General features: G+C 38.8%; 1 protein-coding gene across 6 annotated transcripts; it reads left to right on the top strand.

Moving 5' to 3' along the window:
* The first annotated feature begins 367 nt into the window (after window positions 1–367).
* Window positions 368–12,703, top strand: LOC121512720 (interferon-induced protein 44-like). 6 transcript variants are annotated; one of them, XM_041792126.1, is made up of 9 exons: window positions 376–486; window positions 646–811; window positions 4,537–5,077; window positions 5,718–5,766; window positions 7,695–7,890; window positions 7,973–8,125; window positions 8,235–8,406; window positions 11,669–11,769; window positions 12,452–12,703. In XM_041792126.1, the coding sequence occupies exons 3-9, from the start codon at window positions 4,606–4,608 to the stop codon at window positions 12,644–12,646; spliced, it is 1,338 nt and encodes a 445-aa protein (XP_041648060.1). In that variant the 5' UTR covers window positions 376–486; window positions 646–811; window positions 4,537–4,605; the 3' UTR covers window positions 12,647–12,703. The 6 variants fall into 6 exon arrangements, with proteins under 6 accessions (XP_041648058.1, XP_041648060.1, XP_041648061.1 ...); XM_041792127.1 differs by having other exon boundaries at window positions 405–486; window positions 598–811; XM_041792124.1 differs by lacking the exon at window positions 646–811 and having other exon boundaries at window positions 368–486.
* The last annotated feature ends 583 nt before the right edge of the window (window positions 12,704–13,286 follow it).

Here is a 13,286-nt window from a genome sequence, read left to right as displayed (position 1 = left end):
TTTACAATGATTTTATAATTGTGGTGAAGGTTTAGCCTGTAGGTTGTTAGTTGCAGGCAGTTGAAAATCATTTGGCAGTTGCCTTTTTTGGGGGGGATGAAAAAAAAACTATTCCTTTCTTATAATGTCATGAAAAATCCATTCAAACTTATGTGGAAAAATATCTCTGCGCACATGAATATAATGAGTGGTGTGGTGAAACACTGGATAAGTGCTTTATAAGATAGCCTTAAGACTGGAAAAATAGCTTGAAGTAAAAAAGATCTTCCTGAAAAACATTCACAAACAATACAAACACTGTTTCGCACACTTGCTTTATGAAGGAAGGAACACCAAAAAGCAAAACCTAAATAGGCAAGTGATAAGTTTCAGTTTCCCAAACAGTTCATGAGTCATGACCAAGCCCTGCATTTCTACCAGCCAAACCCAAACCTTTTCCTCCCCACTAGACGGTCTCGTCATCTTCCTGCGGTTACAAGACTGAGGGTAAGAAATAATGCAGGAAGTGTTTCTTATAGCTCTAATTTCTAACCTAAATTTAACAGAAAGAGGCGAAGAGCTCAGTTTACACTGCTTCATCTGTCTGAAACTGGCCAGTTATGTTCCTGCCACGGTTTGTGAACATCGGCCGCCTCCCCTTTGCAGGTTTCTGGCATGTTCAACATGGGGAGAGCCCGGGAAGGATCCAGCGCTAACTAAAGGGATGCTGATCCCACCAGGACTGCTAACGTCTCGGGGCAAACTGCCCAACAGGCGTGGCGCCATGATTACAACTTTGGATGGGCTTTGGTTATTCCATAGCATACTTTATGTAAGAAAATGCTGGAGATTTTTGAAACATTTATACAGCCTATGATAGAGTCAGCCTTTTGTTTACGTGACAGCTTACGAGTCACGTTAATTCATTGGCGATAGTAAAGCATGCAGTTTTTATTGCCCAAGATATGTTTCTGTCATGATCCAGAGTTTGATTTGTTTAGTTTCTTTGTTTCCTTGGTGTTTCCTGTTGCCCTTGTGTTTCAGTGTAATGTGTTCTGTGTTACCTACTTTCTGTAATATAGTTTTTTTTTCCCGGGTTTTATTTTCTAGTGTTATTTTGTATCCTTGTCCCTCCCTGGGTCCGTTGGAAAAGTCCAAAAAAATCACCTCCTTAGTCTTTTCCTATTCACTTTTCCTTAACCCCGGTGAAAAAACGTCACAAGGCAAGGTAGGAGCAAGTAAGAGAGTAGGAAGAACAGTGGCGATAAGGGAATCCGACCGCACTTCCCCTAGGCGGATGTTGCGGGCGTGACGTACGTTATTTGTGTAAAAACTACAATTTAACGTTGATGGACTACAAAATTCGCACTCTGTGCGTTCTCCGTGTTATGTGCAGCAAATGAAATGTTAAGTCTCTTCAGGACGAGTAACTGTGACTGGACATCTTGAACAGCAGAAACGTTTCTCTTAATCTGAACTCTTTGCAAAGTCAATACAACTAGATGAAAAATATTCAAGTCCTTTATTTCACAATGATATTAAATATTTTTGTTTTATTCCCTACCTATCCATTTTCTTTAATTTTCTCGTCTCTTAATTTTTTCAGTCTACTCTGGTTCTGTCTTTCTTTCAGATTATTATGTGAAAGCTCTATAAACCACATCTTACTTGCGTAATTATGATGATAAATATAGTAATCACAATATGGCAACAATGCTGACTTTATTATTTTAATTGGTTGTGATTTACAAACTTTTATCACATTTACTTTAATATTTCTAAATAGCAAAATAAATGCAGTTTGAAATACTGACTGATTGGTTTACTGTTTGGATAAAAATGGAAGTGAGATGAAATGAAACGTTATAAGTTGAATGATATAGTTTATATGTCTGTAATATTCCTCTGTTCATCCCTACAGCCTTCCGTTTATCATATGTAATACAAGTTTGATGAGGATTTTTACTGTTTAAATCGGGGCTGGTAAAGTTACAGTCAAAGTGATTGCTTGTTTTGATGAGCGATCAACAGGTGTGTCTTGTTAAATGAAGTTTACACAAAGAATTGTGGGTCGTCTTTTCATCTCTCCTTTGGTAAAGGATAATCCAGTGTTTCCTAGGCTAAAGAATGAAGTGAACCTCCTTTCCTTTTCAGTAAGGGAATTTGAATGGCCTTTATCATGGCCAACACTTAAATACTTCCAGGTTGTTTCACTCAGTTAGGAACCTTCCTAAGCAAAATGGACTATACGAACAGACCTCTAGCGTTTGTTTATGTTTCCTAATGCTCTTGTTCCATGTTTCCTGTTTTATTTGGTATGGTTTATTTGATTTCTGGTGTTTTTCTGCCTTGGTTTCCCTCCACTTTGATTGACCTTACCTGTTTCAACTGTCTAGTTTGCCACACCTGTCTTCTTGTGTCTCATCACTCAGTCTATTTAGTTTCTGTGTTTCCCTTTGTCTTTGTCAGCTTGTTGAATGTCATACAGCCTCCTAACCTGACATGCCAGATGGATGTATTTCACACATCCATCTAGGAAACCTTCAATACTAAGCGTTTAGGAAAGGGCAGAGGATCTGAAAAAAACTCGGAGTGTGATTGGATGAACTTTTTGTCTGTCACATCTTTACGAGCCAATCAGAGTAACAAAACTCGTGATGTAGTTGCAAGCAAGCCGCACGTGTGCAGCTACCGAGGAATAACGCAAACCATGGCGGTTATAGACATGTCAGTACACGACTTTTGTCGTTTTTGAAAAGAAAACAACTCACTGCTGTTCTTTGTTGTTCTTTTAATGAAAGAAATGTCATCAAGTTCTAATAAAACTGGCGCTTTAGCAGCATCCACGCTAATCTCTTCTGCCATAATTGCACCAGCCTCTTGTTGCTGCTTGCTTACATAATGACTCACCCACACCTGAAAGTACTGCCCCTTGTCACTGATTGGTCCTGTCACTTTCTAATTGGGCCCAAACGGTTCAGACTGGAGCTTAAAAGCCTTAAAAGCCTCCTAGGCTTCCTCGTGTTACTTGTGTTTTCTCCGTTGAGCCTTTTGTATTTTGTAAGGAGTTCTTCTGTTTTTTGCCGTTTAATTATTACATTTTTGAGTTTCTTTTGAGTCTAAAAAAACAGAAGGAGGACCCAAATGCAGACTCAATGGTTCTATACATTTTCTGCTGTACTTAGGACCAATAAATCAACTCTCAGAGGACTGTTCTTTAACTTCTATGTAGGAAAATTCCCCCCTTATTGATAATTAAGATGAATAATAATTTGATTACTGATCGCAGATAGAGAGGGAGTAAAATGGAAAATATTTGAAGACAATCATATCAGACAGGAACAGTCAGCACTAACTTGTGTCTTTCCTTTTTGGTTTTGCCTTGTCATTCAGAAACCCTAATCCAGTTCTGAAAATCGCACACGACTCTCAGCAGATGCAGTGTCAGTAGCTGTGGATGAGACTGATGAGAGAGTGGTGGTGTTTAAACCTTGACGTTTTCTGACTTTAACCTGTTGAGAGTTGAGTCTCTCTCCTTCACCTGTCCCCCATAGATCTTCTGATGATCAGCTGAGAAAGCCAACATGAGCACCAGTGCTAGTTTTACAAGCATCGGCAGCATAAACTGGTCTGATGTGATTGGTTATGACTTCCCACCTGATAACGGCATAGTCATGAGTTTGTATGTTTTAAAGGGAAGGCTATTTTAGTTTTATAGCATTAAAATAGCAATATAATAAGAAGTATAAACAAGGAAAGTGTATTATCTCCAAAACTTTTTGGGGTTGGCCAAATGATAAAGTGGGAGCCTGGGCCCACCCACCCTCATTCTGTTTTGCATCAAATCTAGGTAGTCAAATATTAGAGTATTAAATACTTTTGCAGATTTTTTATAAATATGGAGATAACTTTGGAATAAATGAGGGGAGTATGTGAGGAATATCTTGTAATTTTTTGGGGTCAAAAAAGCCAAATTATCTGAACCATGATTGATTTATAAAATCTGTAAAATGCTAAAACAATTAGTGGGAGTGAATACTCTTTATAGGCACTGTTTGTCAGAAGACTTGCCTGTTTCTAGGTTGATCTAATTTTTACACTGTTTTTGATGTGATGGTTGCCTCAGGTTGGATTTTAAAGCCCCCCTAAGTTACCAAATTACTGACACTCAGGATTTGTCCAATAATTTCTACAGCCTTTGGTGAAAATAGAGCCAGAGGGAAAGATTTTTTAATAAATTTATCTTGAATCAGACAGTCAGCCTGGCCAAAAGATGGTCAGCCCTATATACACACATAAATACGAAGCATTATCGATACATGTTTTATTGATAATTTTACAACCCCAATTCCCCAAAAAGTGGGACATCTTGATAATGTGAATATAAACAGAAAACTGTGATAGGAGCATGCTGTAGGCTTCAAACCCACATATTTTATTTCTGTTTACATTTTACATGACATCCTATTCTTTGGAATTAGGGTTTGTATACTTTATATTTCCAAGAGTTTACTGGTTGTATATTTTAATAATGTATTAATGTCTTCTTTTGTTCAGATACCAAAGTGAGGAAACTGAAAGTTTCTTCAGCATCTTTGACATAACTCAGCAGACCTACAGTCCATCATGAACCCCAGACTTACCAGAGGCCAACAGAAGACAATCTGCTCCCACCTTGGAAAAGTCAGACTGCAGCTGCTGTACAAAGCCAGCATCCATGGTTTCACCGGGGCAGCCTTTCACCAACATTGTGACACCCGTAGTCCCACAGTCTCTGTGGGCTATAATGCCTCAGGCTATATTTTTGGAGGCCACACAAAACAACCATTCAGTCAGTCTGGACAGTATGTGGCTGATGACCAGGCCTTTGTTTTTACAATCAGAAGAGATAAGCTCATTAAATATCCAACCACAGGAACTAATTATGCCGTAAAAATGGTTGGTAATTCTGGACCATATTTTGGAGAAGCATTGGTTCTTGTTAATGGAAGCCAACCTGTGGTGCTCAGCAGTCCAGGCAATTACTACAACTTCAGTGCTGCAGAAATGCATGGCAATGACCTCAACCTGACTGAGTGTGAAGTTTACAAAGTCGAGGGTGAGTTACCAAAAGTGACTATACAATTAATCAGTATGTTGTGTGTTTGGAATCTATTTGACCTAAAGGAAAAAGGGGGTGGCTAGTGGCTGTTGTCTGGTATTGCCAGTATAGTTTCAAAATAGTGGAAACTGATAATGAATTGTCCTTTCCTATTTCTCTGTTCCCTTAGTCACCCTTTTTGATTGCATTAAAATCTGGAGTAGAAAGTAGTAATAGGCTGCATATGTAGGTGCATCGTTATATGTGAACAATGCTCTGTTGAACTTACAACCAATGTCTGCAGCCTCAAAATAGCAGAAAAGGTACCTCACCAATGCTCATTGAAAGTCACTCAAGACCTGTGCATGTGTACTAGACATAAAATAAAAGGCTAAAACCAGATGAATCAGATTTATCTACGTGGAGAATAGACAATGAGTTATCCTCAACTAAACAACACAGTAACTGTAAAGGATTGCACTATGGTCCTGCTTACCTTGTGGGTGTCTGTTATGCTTTATTATCCTGACAACTCTAAATAACTCCTGACGTATGTTATCATTGTATCACAGAAACTACTGTACTAAGAAACATTATACATAATATGATGGTACACTAGATTTTTGTAATTAAAAAGCTGTTTTGTGCTCTTTACTAGAGTTGACTGAAATGGAGAGGCCGTGGAGAACTGTCATCTGGAAGTCTGAGTAAGATGAATTGTTTATACTGTTTCCCTACAAACTATAAATCAACTAGTAGTTTTTTTTCCTGGGTCAGGGCACAGTGGTGACAGTTTCAGCAAGTTCACCCAATCCCTCACCCCAGCAACATCTGTCTGCCACAGGGGATTCTGAGGCGTTTTGAGACCAGATGGGACATTAGATCCCTCTGGAAAGCTCTAGGTCTACCCCAAGGCCTCTTCCCAAGTTGAACATGCCTGCATTTCGACTGCATACTCAGTTTCTACTAATAGATTGTACGTATACAACATCTATCTATCTATCTATCTATCTATCTATCTATCTATCTATCTATCTATCTATCTATCTGTACCACTCTCCAAATTATAATGCAAATGATATTTTTCTCTGATTTTCCCAAAAAGTTGATGCAAATGATAGTCAGTATAATTTTCAAGTCATCAGCCGTTAAAACATAATTCAAATTTTATTGAACAAACCTCCCAATGATAACTTTTTTTTGTTTTGTTTTTTCAAAAATAAAACAAACTCAGAATGCACTGTTCCAAATTATTATGGACCAAGTTTTAAAATATTTTATAGGTCTTAAAGAACTTAAAATGATCATTTGTTGAAATTGCAGCATTAGGAGGTCATATTTACTGAAATCAAAAGCCTTTTCAATCAAAAACATCTTAACAGGCAATGTTACATGTTAACATAAAACCCCTTCTTCGATATCATCTTCACAGTTCTTGCATCCTTTGAACTTGTGTTTTTGGAGAGTTTCTGTTTGAATTTCTTTGCAGGATGTCAGAATATCCTCCCAGAGGTGCTGTTTTGATGTGAACTGCCTCCCATCCTCATTAATCTTTTGTTTGAGGATGCTCCAAAGGTTCTCAATAGGGTTGAGGTCAGGGGAGGATGGGGGCCACACCATGAGTTTCTCTCCTTTTATGCCCATGGTGATGGTGCATTGTCATGCATGATGATAATTTTGCTACGAAAGGCACGGTTCTTCTTTTTGTACCATGTAAGAGAGTTGTCAGTCAGAAACTCAGAAACTATGTGCATTGATGAGGTCATTTTCACACCTTCAGGAACCCTAAAGGGGCCAATCAGCTCTCTCCCCATGATCCCAGCCCAGAACATGACTCCACCCCCTCCTTGCTGACATCACAGCCTTATTGGGACATGGTGGTCATCCACCAACCATCCACTACTCCTCCATCTGGACCATTCAGGGTTTCATGGCACTCATCAGTAAACAAGACTGTTTGAAAATTAGTCTTCATGTATTTTTGAGCCCACTGCAATTGTTTTTGCTTGTGAGTATTGGTTAAGGGTGGCTGAATAGTAGGTTTATGCACAACCGCGAGCCTCTGGAGGATCCCACACCTTGAGGTTCGTGGGACTCCAGAGGCACCAGCAGCTTCAGATACCTGTTTGCTGCTTTGTGATGGTATTTTAGCATCTGCCGTCTTAATCCGATTAATTTGTCTGGCAGAAACCGTCCTCATTATGCCTTTATCTGCACAAACCTGTCTGTGCTCTGAATCAGCCACACATTTCTTTACAGTACAATGATCATGCTTAAGTTTTCTTGAAATATCTAACGTTTTCATACCTTGCACTATTTGATGCTTTTTGACACAGCAGAGAGACCCTTTTTCTTTTCCATATTGCTTGAAACCTGTGGCCTGCTTAATAACATGGAACGATTTTCTTAAGTAGTTTTTTCTTTAATTGGGCTCACCTGGCAAACTAATTATCACAGGTGTCTGAGATTGATATCAGTGATCCAAAGAGCCCTGAGACACAGTACAATCCATGAGTTTAAATGAAAGGAAAAAAATAGTTGAATGTTTATGACACTAAAATCCAATTTGCATAATAATTTGGAACGCGGTGTATGTTTTTTCCTTGTTTTCGATCAGCTTTGCTTGATTCTGTAGGACAAGGACAGAGCTGATGGATAAGATAAGGACCTACAAACCATTAATCCACTCTGTGGCCAGAGCTCGTGTGCTCCTCATTGGACCAGTTGGAGCTGGAAAGTCGAGCTTCTTCAATTCCATCAACTCTGTATTCAGAGGCCACATTACTGGCCAGGCCATGGAGGGATGCTCCACCACCAGCCTCACCACACAGGTTACAATATGCCTTTTAATTATTCCTAGATAAAACGTCCTATTCTGTCTGAAATTTGTTCCTGTATGACTGTGCTCTACAGTTTCGCACCTACTCTTTGAAAGACGGGCGTGAAGGTAAACCTCTGCCAATCATCTTGTGTGATACCATGGGGCTAGAGGAAAGCAAAGGGGCAGGCCTTAATGTAGATGACACCATTACCATACTGAAAGGACATCTGCCTGATCGCTATCAGGTATAGCTGTTTGTCAAATTTAGGATATTTAAGCAATGACTCCCTGATTTATAAAAAGTCGAATCAAACCTTTTCAAACCCTTGTTTTTCTTTTTACTGTTTGTCTTAGTTCAACCCCTCTGCTCCTCTGGATCTGGATGCCCATGGGTATCGTGAGTCTCCAAGGCTCGAGGACAAGATCCACTGTGTGGCTTATGTCATTGATGCTTGCAAGGTCTCCATCATGCCCTCAAAGCTGGAGGAGAAGCTGGATGCAATCCGCAGAAAGATCAACTCGCTTGGTCAGTCCCATTTTACTATATGGAATACAGTCAACTACGTGTATGTGCCCAAACAATGGAAATGAATCTCACTAACTTGCTCCATTTTGTTATATTGAATAACACATTCTACTTAGTTACGCAACAACTATTCCTTAAAGTTTGGGGGCTATGTAAAATGTAAAAAAAAAAAAAAAAAAAGAATGCAATAATTTGCAAATATATCATAAACCCATTTTTAATTCGCAATAGAGTGTAAATAACATAGCAGATGTTATACCGAAACATTTTACCATTTCATGAAAATATTAGCTCATTTTGAATTTGATGGGAACAACACATCTCAAAAAACAAGGGGCGGAGAAACAAAAGGCTGGAAAATTAATTGGTACTTATAAAAACAGAAGGAAGAGCATTTTGCAACTGAAGGCAGGCTTACATCTCAAGACTTTTTCGTGTGATTTTAAAGTCGCAGACAAAATCCCAAAGTTGGAATAAAATCATGGGAGTCTTGCTAAAGTTGCAGCTCGCTCTCATTGTCTCAGTCGTTATGTGTAAGGTGGTCATAAGACTTGATTTTAGCAGATTTAAGTCAGTCTTCATTAGTTTTGGCATTATGATAATATCAAACATGGTTGATATTGTCGTGAGTCTGAAGTCTGGTCATATGTGAATTGTGTTTCTGTGACGCAAGCAGCATCCATAAGCAATGTGAATGTGAGCGTAGATCAGTCTGAGGCCACTGAATGTCCACTCATAGCTCAAGAGATTGAAAAATTAGGATTTTCAGAGTTAAAATTTTCACCAGATGCATGATTGGAAATATTCTCAAAAGGAATTGTATTCCAGTCTTGTAGTTAGTGGCGCATAGTCTTTGCAAAATCTTATCTGAGACTAAAAACTCAACGGCTTGTTGACAAATTGTCTTCAGATGTGAGAGGGTCTCAGGCGTCAGTCCTTTAAGAGTCTTTAAAAAAGTATAAGCAAAGTCCTCTGGTGTAAGGCTGGCATAAGGCTGGCCTTACACCTTTGCTAAAACTTCAAAAGTTTTAAAGAATCTGGACATGAATGGCTCGATCTTCAGGCCCAGAGGTGGGACTGCATTAAAAGACAGGCATGATATTGTCCTGGAAATAACTGCATGGACTTCCAGAAATCGATGTCTGTCAACACAGTCCCCTTGCCATCCACAAATGCTGACAAAAAGACAGATTTGAACACAGTCCAGAAACACTGCCATCTTCTTTGGGCCATAGCTCATTAAAAATGGATTGCGACAAAATGGTAAACTGTTCTGTGGTCAGATTAATCAAATTTGAAATTGTTTTTGGAAGCAGTGGGTGCTGTATCTGGAGTAGGGCTGTCAATATTTATCTACAGTTCCATTTGAATTTCATTTAATATTTTTTACAGATTTGGAATAATATTTGAATATTTATGCACGTTTTATTAATAAGTAAAATGTTCAGTTGCTTTAATCACTGTGTAGTTACACAACTGTCCACTAGAGGGCCCTCCAATATTACATTACAGATTGCAATGAAGAAATCATGTGCTTAAAGCAAAAGTAGTTAATTTTAATTTTGATGTACTTTTTTAGCCACCTGCACCATTAAAAGGCCTTTAACAGGTATTATGGTACTGATGTTCAACTTTAACACGAACAAACAGGTTAGAAATTAAATGTCTAACAAAAATAAATTAAATTTCGCCGCTTACGGTGGTGATGACATCATGTTTATAATGAACAAAACATTTAAAAATGTTGGTACTGTCTTATCCCTACATGTTTTTACCTAAAAACACAAGGCGAGCCACATTTTCTGAATCAAGAACAGAGCATGTTTTGTTCACCCAAACCGTGGAGAAAACCCTCTCCACCCTGCCGGAGGTGCCCGGGATGCACAGATAATGGCATGCCAGCTGGGACAGGAGAGGATACCTGGACCGGAACGTTTTCCACCATGACAGCAGGTTACTGTCAGTAGGCATCACGGTTTTACTCTCCTAAAAATGCATCTCTTAATGTAGCGAAGCCTTACCTGCCAAATCACCACCAGTGTGTGCACCACCTTGGTGATAAACATCCCTAAACATCCCCAATGGCGGTCATTGTGGCACGTCTGTGTTTTGGTGTAAAAACTTTATTGTTCATCATGTCATGTGTCATGTGATACCTACACCTACATATGGGTGAAGCAGAGGCCAAGGAAAGAAGGGAGAGACTCAAGAATGATTATAAACAGCAAAAATATTTTTTAAAACTCGCTTGAATAGTAACTTTAGCGCTTGAATATTAATGAGTTTTTAAATATTAAAATTATATTCGAACCCCGAAATTCTTTCCAACAGCCTTAATCTGGAGAAACACTGTTCCATCTGTTCAAAGTTTAAAAGCCTGCAGCTCTGATGGTATAGGGGTGCATTAGTGACTTAGGTGTGGGCAGCATAGATAGGGACTAGTATATACTCCCACCCAGACATGGATGGGAGTATATACGTGGGAGTATGTCCCTTTCAGGGAAGGCCTTGCATATTTCAGCACAACAATGCTAAACCCCATACCACATCCATCACAACAGCATGGCCTCACAGTAGAAGAGACTGGGTGCTGAACTAGCCTGCCTGTAGTCCAGACCTTTCACCAATAGAAAACGTTTGGTGCATTATACATCAGATAGATAGATAGATACATACATACAGACATAAATACATACATACACACATACATACATACATACTTTATTAATCCAGAGGGAAATTTCAAGGCATCTAGTTGCAGCTTAAAGACACTTACAGACATCTGACATGACAGGAAAAACAATTTTCCTCACACAAAAACACAGACAAAAAAAGTACAGTCTGCTCTGCCCTTTCCTGTTGAGTGTGTTTGCATTTGCAGTCCAGTCAAGCCTGTTGTCCAGCTGCAGTCCCAAGTATGTGTATGACTGGACCACCTCCACTTTGACACCGCCAATAGTCACTGGTTGGAGCGCAGGCTTATTCCTCTGGAATTATGGGCTATAGGGGGTTAAATAATATATTTATATTTTATTAGTTATGTAAATGCAGTGTTTTCTTTAATACACTTTTGTTGACACTTTTTGTGGTGGGTCTCCTTTCATGTGTGTGGGTGTTATTTTTTTTATTCCATTCTGCATGATTGTGAATTTGCAGCCTGTTTTTAATGGACATCTGCAGGCTGCCTCTGACTCCTTCAGTATTTAAAACCTGACACTAAGAGTTGGTAGTAAAAATGTTCATCTTGCTCTGTTGTTTCCAGGAGTTCCTCAGCTGGCGCTGCTCACCAAAGTAGACGAGGCCTGTCCTTTGGTGGAAGAGGATGTTGCAAACGTTTACAAGAGTTTCTACATTGAGGAAAAGGTGAGATTTACTGTTTTTGGAAGAAGAAAAAGACCTGGCCTGAACTTTTGAAATAAAAAAGATGAGATACTTCAAAATAATGCAAGACAAGACAAAACTAAATTGATCCATCACAGGAACACAAAGACAAACTAGCAATCACTGAATATAATAATGAGATATTCAGAAGAATGCACTTTAAGACCCAAAGCTTTAAGACAACCTTAATGTCTTGTGTGCATTGAAGAGCTTAAGGTTTTATACATTAGTAGGATAAAATGTTATCAAACCAATGTTTCAGCATTCATCATTTACTGACATTAATATCCTTTAGAAGTAATTTTAGAGTGAACACTACGGTCCAAGTGCACCACCTAGTTGTTTTCCTGGGTGCAGACTTAAGTGCTTTTCAAGTTACGCCTGCTATACATATTTCTAATGAAATGTTTAGAATATAAACATTTAGTGTTGAGATGTTGAGATTTGAACATGAATTGATCAACAGCACCACTAAATACCCATGTACTTGGGTTTTCAGCTGTAAACAGTGGCTTTGGGTTTAGTCTTTAAACTATACGGGGTAGGTAGCCAAAATCAATACAAATGAAAAACATTTGTCTAACTTCATAACATTTTTCTTATTTCTTTGAAGTCCTCACAGAAAAAGTATCAGCCTTTGTCATATGAGTGTTTTATGATCCAGATGCAGGAGGCCAGCACTCGTCTCGGTCTGCCGTTGTCCTGCATCATCCCAGTAAAGAACTACAACCGGGAGTTAGAGTTGAATCTCAACTGTGACATCCTGCTGCTCAGCGCTGTCAACCAGATGCTTCGCTTCTCTGATAACTACTTTGATGACGTCAGTGACCACTTCAGCAACATGAAAACCAAGGAGTAGAAATTTGGTGCTGCAGATAAACCAACACTGGTGCCAGAGATTAAATCTGCTTTACAATGATCCATACACGCAGCCATCCATTTATCAGCATGAACAGACATTCTATTTCCCTTTGTACTTTGGGTTTTCACAGCAGTGTAGAAATTTATAACATTTACATAATGACTGATATTTTTAATCAAGCATTTACCATATTCACAGTGTGGCCATGTCATGCTCATGGTGAGAGCTTAAATCATGTTTTAATCTTGTACTGCTCTGTTCTTGGTTGTAGCCTGCTTGCTTCAGCTCTACTTGCATCTTTATCAACAACTGTTTTAGATAACTTGGGGTTACTAGGTTTGTGTTTAAATGTTTTGCATTAACTAAAAAAGATGGGTATCTATGTAAAAGTTTACGTTTGAAAACATGCACTCCTGAAAGGTTCCAGAAATTTTCAGGCAGAACTACAGGTGCATCTGGTGAAACTCGTTTATTGTAGATTTATTATAAACAGACTGATATATTTCAAGTGTTTAATGTCATCTAGTTTTGGCGATTATGGCTTACAGCTAATGAAAACCCTGAAAATGGAAATAAATCAACCTTTTGATGATATTCTAATATTACTAGCCACGCTGCCATAAAGCCCAGATAAGTG

This window comes from Cheilinus undulatus, linkage group 7 (assembly GCF_018320785.1).
Source record: "Cheilinus undulatus linkage group 7, ASM1832078v1, whole genome shotgun sequence".
Classification (NCBI taxonomy): domain Eukaryota; kingdom Metazoa; phylum Chordata; class Actinopteri; order Labriformes; family Labridae; genus Cheilinus; species Cheilinus undulatus.
This window is presented reverse-complemented; position numbering and strand designations above follow the sequence as displayed.

Coding starts and splice junctions, on each gene's coding strand:
- LOC121512720 (XM_041792124.1), top strand. CDS start 4,606: ATGAACCCCAGACTTACCAGAGGCCAACAGAAGACAATCTGCTCCCAC. Junction 5,767..7,694: donor ACTGTCATCTGGAAGTCTGA/GTAAGATGAATT, acceptor TTGATTCTGTAG/GACAAGGACAGAGCTGATGG. Junction 8,407..11,668: donor CAGAAAGATCAACTCGCTTG/GTCAGTCCCATT, acceptor TGTTGTTTCCAG/GAGTTCCTCAGCTGGCGCTG.